This window comes from Eublepharis macularius, chromosome 1 (assembly GCF_028583425.1).
Source record: "Eublepharis macularius isolate TG4126 chromosome 1, MPM_Emac_v1.0, whole genome shotgun sequence".
Taxonomy (NCBI): Eukaryota; Metazoa; Chordata; class Lepidosauria; order Squamata; family Eublepharidae; genus Eublepharis; species Eublepharis macularius.
Window position 1 is genome coordinate 32,931,553 of NC_072790.1, and position 18,337 is coordinate 32,949,889.

The 18,337-nt window shown below is 42.4% G+C and overlaps 1 protein-coding gene across 11 annotated transcripts in view; it reads right to left on the minus strand.

Moving 5' to 3' along the window:
- Positions 1-18,337, minus strand: part of LOC129326452 (UDP-glucuronosyltransferase 1A3-like) — a 175,969-nt gene that overhangs the window by 9,650 nt on the left and 147,982 nt on the right. For 10 of the 11 annotated variants that reach the window (XM_054974657.1, XM_054974682.1, XM_054974673.1 and 7 more), the window contains exon 2: positions 4,419-4,550. In XM_054974657.1, the coding sequence (XP_054830632.1) occupies positions 4,419-4,550 (132 nt within the window). Of the gene's footprint in view, positions 1-4,418; positions 4,551-7,130; positions 8,061-18,337 lie in introns of those variants that run through there. The other variant, XM_054974627.1, reaches the window with a different exon arrangement.

Sequence of the window (18,337 nt, forward strand, 5' to 3'; positions counted from 1 at the left end):
AGATCTCTTCACAACGCCTTTTTCTCCTTGTTTTAGTTTGCAAGACCAGACCTCGCTCACCACAGACTGTGCCATTTGGTTTGCTTTCTGCCTCTCCAGTCTCCACAGGAATTTGAACCTGCGACCTTCTGCATGCAAAACGGAGGTTCTACCACTGTGCCACAGCAGTGGCCAGGTAAAGACTGTCCTATCAAAGTACTAGGGAGACCACTGCACGCAGCAGAGCAAGCTGGCAGGCAAAGTGCCCCTGCCTCTGGCTGGGCTCCCTCCAGGCTCCAGCCCACCACCTCGCCAGCCTCTGAGTTAGCTGCACTCTTTAAGGGCCAGCAAGAGCTACTCGGCTCCAAGGTGAAGCTCCTCAAAGCAAGTGGGGGCACACCCTGCCTCCATCTGCTATGTGCACACCTGTCCAGTGCTCTAGTTTAGTTGGAAATGAAGGACTACACGGTCTCTTGGTCTCAGATTTCAGAGGGGGACAATAAGAAAGTGACAGAGATGGATTCAGGTGGGTTGCCGTGTTGGTCCAGATATGGGCCCAGTAGCACCTTAGAGACCAATTAGATTTTGAGGGTGTGCGCTTTTGAGAGTTGAAGCTCCCTTCATCAGACACATGGAGTGAAAAAGGTAGGAGTCTTTAAAGTCTAGGCAGAACGTAGGAGGGGTTTTGCAAATGGGATTGTCAGGAAGCTGGCTATAATACGTGTTGTAATTAACTTGTAATTAGCACCTATGTTCTATCAAGACTCCTCTCTTTCCACTCCATGTGTCAGACAAAGCAAGGAGCTTTGACTCTCAAAAGCTCACACCCTGGAAATCTAGCTAGTACCGAGGCCCCGTATCTTGCTCATAGAGACAGAGAGGTCAAGAGCCTATGTTTCCTTCGCTTCCACTCTCTTTGAAGTGTAGATTGGTGCTCATAGGGGAATATTCCTTCAGGCAACACCTCACCTCTCTCTTCTCTAACTTTCAACCAGGAAGGCAGGACATCTTTCCTGCATCTCACTCCATCTTAGTTTAGCTAGTTAACAGCAACAACAACAACATTTGATTTATATACCGCCCTTCAGGACAACTTAATGCCCACTCAGAGCGGTTTACAAAGTATGTTGTTGTTATACCCACAACAAACACCATGTGAGATAGGTGGGGCTCAGAGAGCTCTGGAAGAGTTGTGACTGACCCAAGGTCACCCAGCTGGCTTCAAGCAGAGGAGTGGGGAATCAAACCTGGCTCTCCAGATTAGAGTCCTCCTTAACCTCTACATCAAACTATCTCTCTGGTTAGATTAGATTGCCATCTTTATCTTTCCCATCCTAAATGGAGTTCCTTAAATAAAGGGCTCAGATTTCTTTACTAAAGATAAAACAGAATCCCATGTGAATCTTTGTTTCTGCATCGTGCATATTTTCACTGTGCTAAGGCATTCGGTCATTTATCTTAGCCACCTGGCTCAGAACTGCCCCCCTCCCCCCGGCTATCTGTACAAAACTTACATGAAAAGATAATACTTTCCCCCAAAGCCTACTCTCTTATTCTGCAGTTACCAGTTCTCTTTTCAAATCAGTAGCCCCGATCTTTACTTTTCCACTTCTGTGTCATTTTAATTCCACAAAAATAAGGCTAGATTAATTAATAGTGGTGCTAAGAAATGCAGAAGGGGGCATGATTAGAAGGAACAGAAGGCGATGGAAGTAATCAAAGAGAATGGAGCAGAAATGGGGAAGATGGTGATTAGAGAGAATTAAGGAAAGGGAGAAAAGACATGGACAGTAACTGAATAATCAACTTCCAGCTAATGCTGGGCTGGGCTGGACTGCTGCTGTAGTCTAGACATTAGGTCCAGAAGGTATTAAAGAACTGGCAGTCAACCCCTGCGCTGGGCTTCTGTGCCAGGGTGGCCCCTGTGAATTTGGCAGGCTCTCTCCAGATCTGCTGGGAGGCAGGTCTAGCAAAATATCTGAAACTAGAAACGGAACCATCTGCTTTCTCCTGCCTGCTATGCACACTGACTCCTGCTGCACTGCCCCCTTGTGTTCATAGGGGAGAAGTGAATCAAAATAAAAACTTGATCAGAACATTTTGAACGCAGATGCCAAAGAAGTGCAGCAGGGAGCAACAGGGGCAGTAATTTATGATTAAAAACCACAGAATAATATATATATATATATTTAAAAACCACAGAATAATATATATATATATATATATATATATATATTTAAAAAAGCCATTTTAAAAACAAATCATTAAACATAAGCCGCATAAAAACTGTCCATAACGCAGAAGCAGAAAAAAGACCATTACAAAACTGGTAAGTTAAAACCTGGGTAAAAAGATGTGTTTTAACCTTGCGCCTAAAAGTAAGTAAAGTAGGGTCCAGGTGAGCCTTAGCAGGGAGGGGCCTGGAGGGCATTCCAAAGGCTGTAACAGAATTACTATTACAGATAAGGTTGCCGGTCCCCTGGTGGGAACAAATAAGAGGGCAATACAATGAAAAGTAACAAATCTATTTAAAGCTTTGTTCCAGATAATATTATAAGTCATTAAAGTGCCTCCACCCGCCGCCACCAATCACCTGGCCAGCGCGGGTCAAAAGCGGGGAAACAGGCTTCCTGGGTGCGCTCTCAGCATGGTGCCACGGCGTCACTCCTAGGAGTGACGTCATCGCATAGGTCCTAGGAGCACTTCCACGTAGGGTTGCCAGGCCCCCTCAGTCTCCCAGCGGGGGATCGGGGGCCTGGCTCTTACCTGTGTCCTGAGGGGTGTATGTGTGCATGAAGCGCGCTCCCGCAAAGCATGATGTCACTTCCAGGAAATGCAGTCATCACGCTGTGTACACGCCCCCCCAAGCGCACGCATGCTCCACAGGGGCTCACGTTGGGGGTTGCTGCGGAGTGCAGGAATGCTCCTGCACTCCACAACAGCCCAAAACATGCCCACGGATCGGGCCTGTTTTGAGGCACTGCAGAGTGCAGAAGCGCTCTTGCGCTCTGCAGCGCCTCAAAACGGGGCCATTTTGGCCCGGACTGGGCCCATTTTGAGCCACTGCATGTTGCAGCGTCCCGCAGCCATTTTGGCACAGATCGGGCCCATTCTGGGGTGCTGTGGCGCGCAGGAGCGCTCCCGTGCTCCACAGCAGCTCAAAGTGGGCCCAATCTGGGCCAAAACGGCCTAGTTTTGAGGTGCTGTGGGGCGCAGGAGCACTCCTGTGCGCCACAGTGCCCCAAAACAGGCCCGATCCACGGGAGCGCACACAGAGGGTGTGCGCCCCCTGCTGGCCAGGTAAGTGGGGGTGGGGGTGGGGGTGAGGGCAGGGGATCCCCCACCCCCACCAGGGGTCTGGCATCCCTACTTCCACGCTTTGCACTGGGCCGATTTGGGCCCCACATGGGCCAGTTCTTAAAGAATTGGCCTAGAGCAAAGTGCGGGAGCACTCCTGAGGCCTGCACAATGACATCACTTCAGAAGTAACGTCATCGCGCCACACCAGGAGCATGTGAGAAGACACCAAAGGTGAGTGCTGGATCCCCCTCTTCCGCCAGCAGGGTAAGGAGACCTGGAAACCCTAATTACGGAATGAGTATGAAGAAAACATTTTACTCCCGTCTTTTTTTTTTCCAGGCAGCTATAAATAGTTGTGGAATACATGCAACTGCTCATAATGCCAAGGCTTCTGCCTCTCAATGTGCTCCCTGGAATTGACTGTAGAGTTTGCCACCCTCTCCCAAGCCCTTGGCAACTGATGCTTGGGAGAGGGCTCTAAACCCTTCTGCAGTTTCCCTTTAACACTAGATGTGACATGCAAGCCTCAGCATTGTTGCCAGGGTTGCTCTTGGCAACCCATATCAGCACCTAAGGTCTTGCAAGGCTTTCTTATGAGATCTTGGTTGCCAAAAAACTCCATGGAGATTTTTTGCAATGTCTGCACCTATACAACATAACCAGTAATGGTTTGGTATGTGTGTGTTGGTGTGGGGCGGGGGGGGGGGGTGTCTTCTGTTCTTTTTAAAAAAATTTAAATATTAAACCTGGGTGTGCAGAAATGTACCTCATCTTGGCTGGCCCTAGTGTGTGAATGTTTTTATCCACAAGAGGGCCAGCCCCGACTATTACATATAAGGATATATGAACTATGACATTGACTGTTCTGAACCCATATTCTAAAAGCTGTTATAATTTTTGCTTCTTGTTCTCATTAATTTAATATCCAGACACTTCTTCCATCCTCTTTATCGCCGTTGTAAATGCTGTTGCAGGTTCTGTTAACCTCAACATTAAATCATTTGCACTTTAGTATATTCCTCTGGATTTGCTGTTGGTTCCATATATCCAATAAATAACGCAGCTGATTATTGACACTTTTTCCTTGTGCCCCTGAATAAACATATTTCACGAAATGATTTTCCATTTTTGCCTCTTACCGTCTGAGGTATTGTTCCCAACGCTGCAGCAATTTCCATGGCTTTTTTCATTGGAATCTCAGAGACCATTGAACCCAAAGAAAACACCACAATGCCATGTTCACCAGATGCATTCACTATAGCTTCAAATTCCTACAAAAATAAATAAATCTTCAGTCAAAATCCTTTGTGACATTTATATCACACAATCTAGGCCAGTGTCTTCCAACCAGGGTTCCATGGGTCTTCGTCAGAGGTTTCACGAGAAATCAGCCAAGAATTCAATATTTGTGCAAAAATAAACAAGCCCAGATATACTGAAAATAAAACTTAAATTAACTTTGGACGTGAACTTTATTTTATGTTTAAGTAAACTTTATTTTAATTTGATATTTTATTTTTAAAAAGATTAGATGATACAAAAAAGGTAAGAGAAATGCTTCACCTTTTTCTTATGCTGTAAGCTCTCGCACACACACACATTTCAATATCAAAAAGAGTCCAGTAGCACCTTTAAGACTAACCAACTTTATTATAGCATAAGCTTTCGAGAATCACAGTTCTGTTCGTCAGATGCATCTGAAGAAGAGAACTGTGATTCTCAAAAGCTTATGCTACAATAAAGTTGGTTAGTCTTAAAGGTGCTACTGGACTCTTTTTGATTTTGCTACTACAGACTAACATGGCTAACTCCTCTACATTTCAATATATATATATGTCAAGCTCTTTACAAATGAATTTTCTCAACAATGATTTAGCAGTAATTGAATTGTGCTCCCTGCTGTCAAATTTTTCTGGCCTGTAAATGTTTTCATAGATAGGAGGGGGTTCCTTGGGATTTGAAAAATTAATTTAGGGGTTCTTCCATGGAAAAAAAAAAGATTGGGAAACACTGATCTAGGCACATTTTAATTTGACTTCTCATCTTGAGCTAGAAAGGGGATAATATTTATTAGTTAAACTGTTCCGGAAGTGCAAACTATTGGGAGTTAAAAAAAATTACCTCAGTAATCTAAACGTAAATTAGAACTCAACAGCACAATGATACTATACCTGTTTCGAAATCTGATAGGTTAAGTTCATTGCAGCAATGATACAAGTTGAATGGTATCCTTTGACCTTTAATAATAACGGTATTATCTATTTTCTAGATCAGAGGAAGGACTGAAATTTGCCACCTTTTTATCACTTCAGTTATGCAACCTTTTTCACTTCAGTTATGTGCTGTAGCTCAGTAATGTTTTAATTTCTTCACCTCAGTTATTTAATTTCAATTTTAATACAAATCCACAAGCAATTCAAATATTCCCAAGTCGTTAATACTGTTGTGGTTTCCTTAAAGAACCGATATGCTTCAACTCTCATTAGAAAAGTACTGTTCAGACAGCACTTCTGTTTTGGGCCTTGTTAACACCTTGATGTCTCAGGCCATCTAAAAACATGTACTACTAACCCTGTCAAAATATAAGGCATTAAAGGGTTAGGGTTATCATGAAAACAGATGCCATGAATCTCGGGCTATACATGCCACCTTCCCTGCCCTTACCTAATTACTCATATGAATTGTGATCTTGTCCCTGTATAAACATAACATATAAAACAGTTCCCTGCCACAAGGGGCTTGCAATCTAGAGAATATAGTCAGAAGCTGTTTTTTCTCACTTCGTAGATTTTTGGCACAGCTTCCTTTACCTGTTATTACTTCTGGACACAGTTATGCAAGTCAATTGTGTACAAAGACATTTTTTAAAAAGCTTTTAATTTTCATAGAATCATAGGGTTGGAAGGGTCCTCTAAGGTCATCTAGTCCAACCCCCCGCACAATGCAGGAAATGTGCAGTTTCCGCTCCCCAGGCACACCCCTCTAACTGACCATTCTGCCAGGAAGTTGTTCTTAATGTAGAGACAAAAACTCTTTGATTTAATTTCAACCCATTGGTTCTAGTCCGATCTTCTGGGGCAGCAGAAAACAACTCTGTACCATCCTGTATATGACAGCCCTTCAAATACTTGAAGAAGGTTATTATATCACCTCCCAATCATCTCCTTTCCAAGCTAAACGTACCAAACTCCTTCAACCTTTCCTCACAGGACTTGGTCCCCAGCCCCCTCTCCATCTTCACTGCCTTCCTCTGGACACATTCCGGCTTGTCATTAGCCTTCTGAAATTGTGGTGCCCAAAACTGAATACAGTACTCTAGGTGAGGTCTAACCAGAACAGAGTAGAGTGATATCATCACTTTGTGTGATCTGGACATTATGCTTCTGTTGATACAGCCCAAAATCGCATTTGCCTTTTTAGCTGCCACATCACAATGCTGACTTATGTTCAGTGTATGATCTACTAAGACCCCTAAATCCTTTTCACACATACGACTGCCAGGACAAGTTTCCCCCATCCTATAATTATACATTATATTTTTCCTGCCTAAATGCAGAACTTTGCATTTATCTCTGTTGAAATTTTAAATCTGTTCCCTGTAAATTCAAGTCTGCCTCTTAGCTCTTATATAATACCGCTTAGCTCTTATGTAATGTCAGTGGGTAAAGGCTGTTTACTATTGATTTATTCAACCTATCCAGATATTTCAGTCTTACTCCCACTAAGAAAGCAGATCTAATTAGAATTTTACTCACGTTTATTCCCAGGAAAGTATCTTTAGGTTTGCAATGTTAGTCTTCCATCTTGTAAACTGAACTGTACATATATGTAACTTTTAGAGCAATTCTAACCTGAGTTAGGGGGCTTTTCTTTTCACAGTTTATACCTCCAATTAAGACCATGTTGGGCATCAGAGGCTGGGGATAGTCAAGTACAAAGTCATAACGCAGAAGCCAAATGGATGCCTGGCTATACAACTCACGCATGGACACCTCTCGTTGCAGAAATGCTGTGCCAAGAACGTTGTATGGCAAATAAATAATAGAACAAGTCAAGGGTTCCAAAAAGCTGACGAGAAAGTTCTTCACACGCTGATGAAATTTCATGTGATGTGTGTTGCCTGTGAAGAATTTTGGAACATAAGAAGGTGGATTTGGACACTGAGTTCCCTCTAAACCACACTGGAGCCCCCGTGTGTAGTAAACAGAAGGGATGGATAAATGCTCAGCTATTATCTGTCCACATGGTGACACGGGAACCATAAATACAACATCAAACTGGCTTTCTTCAAGGTAAGCAATCATCTCTTTGTTGTACAAAAGTTGCTGGCAGGTGTTGAAGAATAATGTGGAAATATTTCTCGCTCTTACAAATAACTCAGTCGTTTTTGCTAAGAAAGACTGATAGGAAAAAGGCACATGGCCAAATTTTTTGATTTCTTCTTTCATGTATCCCTTTGTGTAGGGCACAGCAAATGTTTTCAGTGTGTAATGTATAGATGGCTGAATCCTCAGGCTTGCGTCGGGAGCAATCACGACGGCTTGATGTCCTCGCTGATGAAGGCGTTCCACAATCAGACGCATACTAAGCCAGTGACTGCCATCCAAGGGGATTACTAAAACCTTCCCCCCATCAGAAACGCTCCAGAAAAGGAAAGTAAGTAAAAGCCAAATGGGTATCCGTAAAATGCCTCGGCACAGAGAAGTCTTCTTTCTAGTTGCACTATTGTTTAATTTGGAGTTAAAAGAGTATAAAAACTTCATTGTGAATGCCACATGAAATGTGAGTAGCTCTCTGAACCACTCTTTTTACCCTTTATTCTGTAAATGTTTAATTTCCCATGACCTGGTTGTTCGTAAGGCCACAGCTTAGTTAAAGTTTGGCTCGGTAGATTGTTATTGATTTAGACCAGTGCGTTGGGGGTAGAGGAAAAGGTGCTGATACTCATATATAAAGTTGCACCAATCTCCACCACATCCCAGTCATAAGGACTTGGGAGACCCCCTCTTCCCAATGTTGACAGTACTCAGTACCAGTGAGTACCACCACAAAAAATCCACTCATATTGACGGTTGGCATCAAATTTAGCAGTAAAGTTTTGATATTTTCTTTCAAGGTATTTACAGGAAGAATGAACTAAACAAGGCCTGCAAATATTGCATTACTTTTAATGATTTATGTTTGCGAATCAAGATCCCTTTGCCTGTACAAAGTACTTAATAGCTTTTCTCTTTTTTTATCCTCTCAGCAACTAGAAAGGAGTTTATGTTAAAACTAATGACTTGTACAACATTACGGACAAACTTCAAGGGTGAAGGCCACGTAACACTGCATAGCAAAAGTATATGGCACATGTGTATACATGGCCAATCCCCATGATGTAGAATGTATATGTGTGATTGTGATTGTGCTTGGACATAGGGCCATTGTCAGGTTCATTGCATTTTTTTGTGCCTGCATAATTAAAAAAAAGATGTAAATATGTTCAACAATGTTCATATTGTTCTGTGCCAAATTGAACAACTCCAGTGACGAGCATCCATCTGTTCATCACAAGTGAACACGGCAAGTTCAACTGCTGAATGAGTTTGCTCCATAATTCATGGCATCTTTTGTCTTTGGAGGACAGCTAAAATGGCCTAAGTTGTATCATAATGGCAATTAGCTGAACGCATTCTTTGAAGAATGCTAATGTGGAGGAGGGAGGGAAGGCAGCACAGTATAGCCCGATCCCATCAGATCTCGGAAGCTACACCAGTACTTGGATGGGTGACCCACTAGAGATGGGCACAAACAGCAATATGAACAAAAAGAAGCCACAAACAGCCCAATCTGCTGTTTGAAGACAAGCTGTTTGTGAGGCCCCATTCTAAACGAACAGGTGGTCGTTGCAAGCCTCGTTCATTGCTGTTCATCAAGCCAGACAGTCTGGCACCTGCAATCAATTCCCTTGGCAACTTGGGCAGAGATTGTCTGAACTCTGTCTGAACTCCTGCTGTTGCCCTGGAAACCCCAATCTAAGCCCAGTTTAGCTTGATAGGCAGGTCTTCCTTTCAAGCGTGGAGCTCCAAATTTGTTATAACAAGGGAACAAAGACGAGGGGGGAGGGGACTTCCGGTTCGGGATCCATGGAGGTCTAAAGCAGCTCTAAGAGCTGAGCTGTCCGTGCCGCTGTTTGTGGAGGCTGGAGGGGCACAGATTGCCCGCGGCCCCCTGTTCTCAGGCGGAGAACAGGCAAGTACGCACTGTATCTGAGGGTGCGTTGATCTCGGGTGGTGGGGGGCTCTAAGCAACGAGCTCTCTCCCGCCCTTGAGGTCCCACCCGAAGATAGGTTTGCTAAGATCTCTGCAGCGGCTCAGGAGTCAATTGTATTGGCATAAGACCTGCATGCCCGAGCTTTGTTAAGCAGCAAGGGAAACGGATTCGTTTGATTAAAAGAAGCAGCGATTACAACCCAAGAAAAGACGTTTAAGAAGGTAAAGATTGCTATCTCTCAAACCGGGACAGATTTAAGCAAGCAATAAAGTTTAAAACTGGATTTAAAAACTGCAACAGACTGATTAAGTGAAGGGGAAGATTCCGGCAAGAGAAAATTTAAAAAGTGACATTTTAAACAGTAGTTAAGGCGGAAAATTGGATATTGTTTACATACCAGCGGTGGGAAGAGATACTGGACTGTGGGAAAGCTTGAATATTGCGAGAACTGCTGCAAACATTAAAGAAACAGGAAGTACATTAGGACCATAAAGAGACTGGCAAGAGGCGATCTGTGTTAATACAGGAAGTGGAAGTTCGCCATTTCGGAGAAGGGCAAAGTTTTGGCTTCAAGGAAACAGGAAGTAGGACATCTTGGAAGAAGGTAAGGGCATTAAAACCATAGAGAAAAAACGCCTGACATTTTGGATTGAGCAAAACAACTTTTAATAAAAACTGAGTAAATTGGGACTTTTTAAAGCAATTGGAAGCAATAAAACAGCGCCATGGATTTAAGGAAAAGGGCAGACTCGTGGGAGCGTGGTAAATCTAGCCCCACGATGTCGAAGAAGGAGTGGCAAGCTGCGATGGAGAATCTGGATAAAAAAGTTTCTGAAGTTACAGAAGGCAATAAAGAGCTCAAAGGTATGATACATGAGATGGCAAAAGATTTTAGAGACTTTAAAGAGACACTTAAATCGGAAATGGCAGAACTGGTAAAAGACGTATCTGATACGCAGCAGAGAGTTAAGGTAGTAAAAAACACGATGGATTTGCAGAAGACAGAGATGAGAGGACTGAAAGCGAGAGTGACCATCGCGGAAAGTAAACAAATGGAAAAACAAGATTTCGTTCGATCCCAGAAACAGAGGAAAAGACCGCCTGAGAGCAGATTACAGAAATTTTGGTAGAGTACCTGGGGAAGGAGGAAGAGGAAATTGCAGCTCTCCTAGATGTGGTGTACAGAATTAATTCAAAATTTGCGTCTCAGAGGAAGTTACCAAGGGATATGATTGTGCAATTTACGACAAGAAATACAAGAGAACTAATTGTGACCAAACAGTTTCAGGATCCACTAGAAGTTGATGGAAAGGCGGTAAGAATTATGAAGGAACTGCCTAGATCGGTGTTGTTGGAAAGAAAGAAATACAGAGAGCTAGTCCAGATGTTAAAAGAAATGAAAATAAAATACCGATGGGAAATACCAGAGGGACTGACATCTGAGTTTGGTGGAGTAAGAAAGAGCATCAGATCTGGCCAGGAAATGGAGGATTTTATTAGTAAAAATGAAAAGGACTTACCAAAACCCACAAAACCTTGATCGTAGAGTGTAAAATCATATCTTGGAATGTAAATGGACTAAACTCACCTTGTAAATGTAAGGTTATTTTCCACTGGCTTGTAAAACAGAAATGTAAAATTGTATGCCTACAAGAGACACATGTTAGAAAGCAAGTTGTAAAATATTTGAAAATGGCAAAACTTGGAAAAGAATTTGTAGCTGCCTCCAAACAGAAAAAGAGGGGTGTTGTGTTGTATATAAAGGAGGAACTACAGCCTAAAGTGGTGTTTAGTGATGTTGAAGCTCGATATTTGGCGGTGGAAATAATTTGGAATTCAAAAAAGACATTGGTGATTGGAATTTATGCGCCTAATGGTGCAAAAGAAAATTTTTTTACGGACTTACAAAAACAGTTAGATGAACTGTCTTATGACCAAATAATATTGGCAGGTGATTTTAATGGAGTTACAAACTTGGAGGAAGACAAGAAATCTAAGACTACACAAAAAAAGAGGACTATTACCAAAGTCATTTTTTGCAATCACGAAACAGGAAAGTTTAGAGGATGTATGGAGGAGACAGTATCCCAAGAATAGACAATATACATATTACTCTGCAAGACACTCTACACTATCAAGAATTGATATGATCTGGGCCTCCAAAGAACTGTCGCTCTGGACTAAAGAGGTGGAAATAATGCCAAAGGTAGGCTCAGATCATAATCCAATCGTGTGGAAATTTGGTAAGAATAGTAAAAGAAGAGGATGGAGAATAAATGAAGACCTGTTACAAATAGAAGAGAATATTGCGTTGCTGCGAAGAGAGACCAAGTTCTTTTTGCAATACAATTTGAATAAAGAAATATCGACAAATAAGGTTTGGGACACATATAAGGCCATGATCAGAGGGATACTAATGGACTTGAATGTGAGAGACAGGAGGAAAAAGGAGGAGAAAAGACAAGAAATTATGGAAAAAATTAAAGCCAAAGAGATTCAGCTCAAAAAGAGACCAGGCAAAAAGAAAATATATCAGGATATAAAAATATTGCAAGAACAGTTATCGGCAATGAACAACAAAGAATTGGAGTGGAATTTAAAGAGGATGAATCAGAGGTCATTTGAAGGTGCAAATAAACCTGGGAAATATTTGGCATGGCAACTAAAAAAGAGGAAGGAGAAGAAAATTATCAGTACGATACGAGAAGATGATAAGCTATTAAGTGATCAAGTCGCCATTAGTACAGCCTTTTTTAAATTTTATGCAAAATTATACCCAAAAAAAAGAGGTGAACAAAGATTCAATAGCGGAATATTAGATAAGATGAAACTTCCGACACTTTCTGAAGAATGGAAAGAGAAATTGAATAAGGAAGTAACAGAAGAAGAAATAAAAGAAGCTATTCAATTAACGAAATTGGGGAAGGCGCCAGGCCCGGATGGATTAACGGCAAAATTTTATAAAATAATGGGCCAAGAATTGGCACCTCTCCTGAAAGAGGTGATGAATGGTGCTATGCAGGATCAAGGGATTCCTGATTCTTGGAAGGAGGCTAATATATCATTGATTCCAAAAGAAGGACAAGATTTGACTAATGTTAAAAATTATAGACCAATTTCATTGTTGAACAATGATTATAAAATATTTGCAAAGGTGTTGGCGGAAAGAATTAAAGGATGGATGTCGGAATTCATTGCAGATGAACAAGTGGGATTTTTACCTAATAGACAGATTAAAGACAATTTGAGAACAGTAATAAATGCTATTGAATACTATGATAAGCATTGTGATAAGGAGGTTGGTTTCTTTTTCGTAGACGCAGAAAAAGCATTTGACAATCTGAACTGGGACTTTATGTTTGCCACCATGGAAAAGCTGCAAATGGGAGAAAAGTTCATACAAGCAGTTAAAGGAATTTATAAAGACCAAAGTGCAGCGATTGTAGTGAATGATGATTTGACAAAAAAAAAAAACCCTGAAAATAAGCAAAGGCACAAGGCAAGGCTGCCCATTGTCTCCATTGCTGTTCATATTGATTTTGGAGATATTGATGATTCAGATACGAGAGGATGACACAATCCGAGGTATAAAGATAAGAGAGTTTACCTACAAGGTCAGAGCATTTGCGGATGATATAATGTTGATTGTAGAGGATCCAATTGACAATATGCCAAAGGTAATAAAGAAGATAAAGGAATTTGGAGATCTGGCTGGTTTTTTTGTAAATAAAAAGAAGTCGAAGATACTATGTAAAAATATGACCAAACAGAAACAACAAGAACTGATGGAATTAATGGACTGCGAGGTAACAAACAAAGTAAAATATTTGGGAATTGAACTAACTGCAAAAAATATAGACTTATTTAAGAACAACTATGAGAAGTTGTGGATACAAATAGAGAGAGATTTGATAAAATGGAACAAGCTGAATTTATCATGGCTGGGCAGAATCGCGACAATAAAAATGAATGTTCTACCTCGTGTGATGTTTCTGTTACAAACGATTCCGATTATCCGAGACTCTAAACAATTTGAAAAATGGCAAAGAAAAATTTCGAATTTTGTGTGGGCAGGCAAGAAACCACGTGTTAAAATGAAAGTGTTACAGGATACGAAAGAAAAAGGTGGCTTGCAACTGCCCAACTTAAGACTGTACTATGAAGCAATTTGTTTGACATGGATAAAGGATTGGATAACGTTGAAAAATCGCAAACTTCTGGCATTGGAAGGTTATAAGAAAATATTTGGATAGCATGCATACCTATGGTACGATAAAATAAAAGCAGACTCTCTGTTTCTGCATCATTATATTAGAAGAAGCCTCTTCACAATCTGGAAGATATATAAGATGTATCTGGAGGATCAAATCCCCTCTTGGGTGGTCCTGTATGAAGTAATAGACCCGAGAACTGTCGAGAACGAACAGCAATGCTTAACCTACAAGGAGATAATACAAATACAATATTTAATGCCAAAAATAAAATCAGAAGAAGAATTGTCTTCTTGTTATAACTGGTTTAAATACAGACAGATTAGAGATCTTTACAAATCGGACTGTTCAAGAGGAGGAATAAGAATGGAAAACTCAGAATTGGAAGAAGTAATGCTACAAGAAGATAAGAAACAAATTTCAAAGATCTACAAGATACTTCTAAAATGGTATACTGAAGATGAAGTAGTGAAAGTACAGATGGTGAAGTGGGCAATAAATTTTCATAAAGAAATAGCAATGGAGGCATGGGAGCACTTATGGAAGAATACAATTAAGATTACAACGTGTACGAATATTAGAGAAAATGTATACAAGATGATATACAGATGGTACCTAACACCGAAGAAAATTGCGCTGGGGAATGCTAATATGTCAAATAAGTGCTGGAAATGTAAAAAGCACGAAGGATCATTATACCACATGTGGTGGACTTGTGAAGTAGCGAAGAAGTACTGGGGAGATATAATAGAAGTAATTAATGAGGTGTTACAAACCCAAATAAATAAGAACCCAGAACTGCTGCTACTAAACTTGGGAATGGAGAATGTTCCAGTGCAAAATAGAACATTGTTATTTTATATGACAGCTGCAGCAAGATTACTGTATGTGCAGAAATGGAAAATGCAAGAAGTACCTACTGTAGAGGACTGGATTTATAAATCGTCGTACATGGCAGAGATGGATAAAATGACAAGAAAACTCAAAGACCTGGATCCGGGACAGTATTTGGCGGACTGGGCAAAATTGAAACAATTTTTGGGAAAAAAATGGGATCTGAAAGGAGAACTGTGGCAGTTTGAGAATTTTTAAAACAAGACATTTTAAACAGAAGAGAGAAGTGACTTTACCATTAAAGCAATATATATCTATTTTAATCTAAGCTTGGACTATAATATAGTAGAAAAGGGGTGAAATTTAGAACTGATTTTGTAAAGAATAAGATAGGGAGGTTAGGATAAGTAATATCTTTTTTAGAGTATATGAATAAGGAAATAGTTAAATAAATATACTGATGGGTTATACTATATATACTATAATGCTAGTGGATCAGATTGTATATTATATAATGAATGTGTAGTACGGTGTTGTATGCTGTGCCACATTGGTGGCAGGGCACACAGTAGGGGTTTTAATACATATTATAATGACGACAGTATATTTGATAGAATATAGGTTTAAAAGAAATAGAATATGTTTAAATTAAGACTTTTGTTATATATTATACTATATCATACTGGTCTGCTATATTGAGGGGTATAAGATTTATACTATATTGATAGTATAACTGATAGATGTATATTATACTGATAGAAAATTTGTTAGCATAATTGATAGAAGTATATTATATTGATAGGATATTTGATATACATGATAGAATACCTGGGGGGGGGGGGAATTAGAATGTGCTTAGAGTAAGGGATTTATTACGTAATAAGAGGGGTTAAGGGTTGGAAAGCTGTTGGAAGTCGATAGAGAGGGGGGAGGGAAAGGGTGGGGGATAGGGTTAATTAGATATTGAGGGAATGAATGTATTGAATTTGAAAAGTATACTTACCAATAAATTTTTAAAAAAAAAAAAAAGATGAGGGGGGAGGGGGCTCCCAGCTCTGGCTTAGTTTGCAGACAGTGGAGAGGGGGAGAGACATGCTGTTGGCATTTTGATAGAGAGAGTACATCGGAGCTTGAATTTTCTTTGTGTATGGTGGGATAGGGATCTGCCCCTTCAAGTTCCAGGGCTGCTGCCAGGCTCTGGGCCAAGCTATTATTTATTATTGGTACCTATCCTGCTGCCTGCTCAGGTAAGGTTTCTGGGAGTGGTGCAGTACGGAACTACCCCTTCAAGTTCCAGCACATGGTGAGGTGGGGCAGCTACCAGGACCTGTGGCTTCTTGTTGAGCCTGCTGCTGCTGACTCCTTACCGATGCATCTCCTGTGATGCCTGCGCTCACACCCTTCCACTGCCTGGTTGTGAGTGCTTTGCCACCTCTGCTTCCAGCTGCCTAGCACAGCTGGAGAAGGGTGTGTGAGTGGTGCACAGAGCATCAGCATCCCTGGTGGCCATGGCAGTGGCACTTCTAGCTGCACCCACTATCATCAGGGGGAAAGTGTGCAGGTAATGTGGGCAGCTGTGACTGCAGGTGGCGAGAAAGCTTCTGAGTGGGCAAAGGGAAGATGCACAGGCAGTGCGAATAGAGTCCTGGTGGGGCAACTAGCAGCTGCCCTGGGTTGGTTCAGGTCAGGAAGATGGCATGGGGTGAAAGTCCAAGTGCCTGGGAAGCACAGAGCTCCAAGAACATTTCTATGACCTGACATGAGGAAATAGCAAGAAAGAATATCACATATACTGAGCCCAGAGAAAAAGGCAACCAGGACAGCTGAAAGTTACATTATCCCCTGGCATGAACAGGGGCAGAAGCAAAGAGGATTCCACTGTTTCTTCCCTACTTTTGCGGTACTTGCCAGGGGGCAGACAAAAACAGTAGAAAATGCCCCCCACCCCTGGATCCCACTTCCCTACAGCCAGGGCTTTTTTTCAGCGGGAACACGATGGAACAGAGTTCCGGCACCTCTTTAAAATGGTCACATGGCCGCTAGTTGGCTACTGATCAGTTGTGGAGGGGGGCGATTGTCCGCTTGGGCATATGTGCGGAGGCTGGGCTATATCCTGTGCGGGCCCTGCACAAGTATTTGAGAGCTCGGGGTGCTGATCCGGGGATATTGTTTAGGCATTAGGATGGTCGGCCCTTGACGCGTTACCAGTTTTGGGCGGTAACCTGCAGAGCTTTGGCTCAGTTAGGTTTAGCAGGCGTTAAGTTTGGTACCCATGCTTTTAGAATTGGGGCAGTGTCAACGGCCGCAGCCATGGGTTACCCTGATGGGGCGATTCAGCAAGTAGGCAGATGGAGGTCATCTGCCTTTCGATCTTACGTTAGACCTTTGTCCCACTTTTGAGGTTGTTTCTAACTGTTTTTCTTCATATAGGTGTTGTGTCCAGCCGGGAGAAGCTCAGAATATTGATCTGCGGGCACAGTATGATTTTTTGGGTGGCCCATCAGGTGAAGTGGACACAGTTCGGGTCCCAGCTGGGTTTGAGTAAGGGTGCAACCGATGAATGGCTGGGTCGCCGGGGCCTGCATTGGTCAGGCTTGTTGCCGCTGTTGTTTAGGGACTGGAATGGTCCCCAGCCCCATATTTTGCTTATTCACCTTGGTGAGAATGACCTGGGGCTTGTGCAAGGCAAGGCCTTGTCTTTGCAGGCTGGGCAAGACTTGAGAGAGGTATTGCACCGCTGGCCTGGAGTGCGGATCATGTGGTCGGCTATTTTGCCTCGCAGGATTTGGAGGGAAGCGGAGAATCGACAGGCCATTGAGAGGGCTCGAATGAAGGCTAACCGGGCCATTCAGAAGGCTTTGGGGGAAGGGTTGGGTATCTATTTACCCCACACCAGGATCAGGGCCAATTTTGCCGACCTCTACAGAGGTGATGGGGTGCACCTGTCGGTAACAGGCAACAAAATTTTCTTGGATGACTTGCGGCAAGGGCTTCGGTTGGCCTTGGGTCATATGTGGGGCGTCAGAGTCTAAGCAGAGGCTTGGCCCTGGCGGTGGCAGGAGACAGTGGGGGAATAGGGAGCGGGCCAGTGAGCACCCTAGGCGCTTCTCCAATTATGGGGAAGAGGGGTCTGCCAGGAGCAGATGGTACTGCTTTGACGGCTGCCATGCTGCGTGGGCAGACTGCCTTGGTGAACCCCAAGGCAAGTCCTTTCCTCACTGCTGTACGGCTGAGGCTTGGGAGCTTGAGTTGGGGGGATCCATTTGCTGGCTGGCTGGGTCTTAGCCAGACAGGTCAAGGCAGAGGTCCAGGGGGAGACCACGTGGCTTGGCCTGTACCACTAGTTGGCCCTTGCCGCAGTAGTTAATGGTTGTCATCAATTAACGTTAATTAATAAAGTGGCCCTTAGATCCAACTCTGGCGTCTGCCTCTTCATTCCGACTGTGGTGGCAAAGACCCCTTTGTGGCCTGAGAAGACTTAATCCGACATAAGTACATGTAAGCGGCAGGGCAACAAAATGGGAATAAATGATTTGTGAGATCCCAGAGAGTATACTGAAGGAGACTTGAACTTTAATCTGGGAAGATGGAAATTCAAATTTGATTTTGGCCATGGGGTTAGTAGGCAATCACAGTCTGTCAGCTTTCTGTAAAGTGAGTGTAACCTAATTCACATAATTATTGTAAGGATAAAGAAAAGGGCTATGGCAAAATGCCCCACATCCCAGGATTCATGTCAGATTTACAATAACTGGGT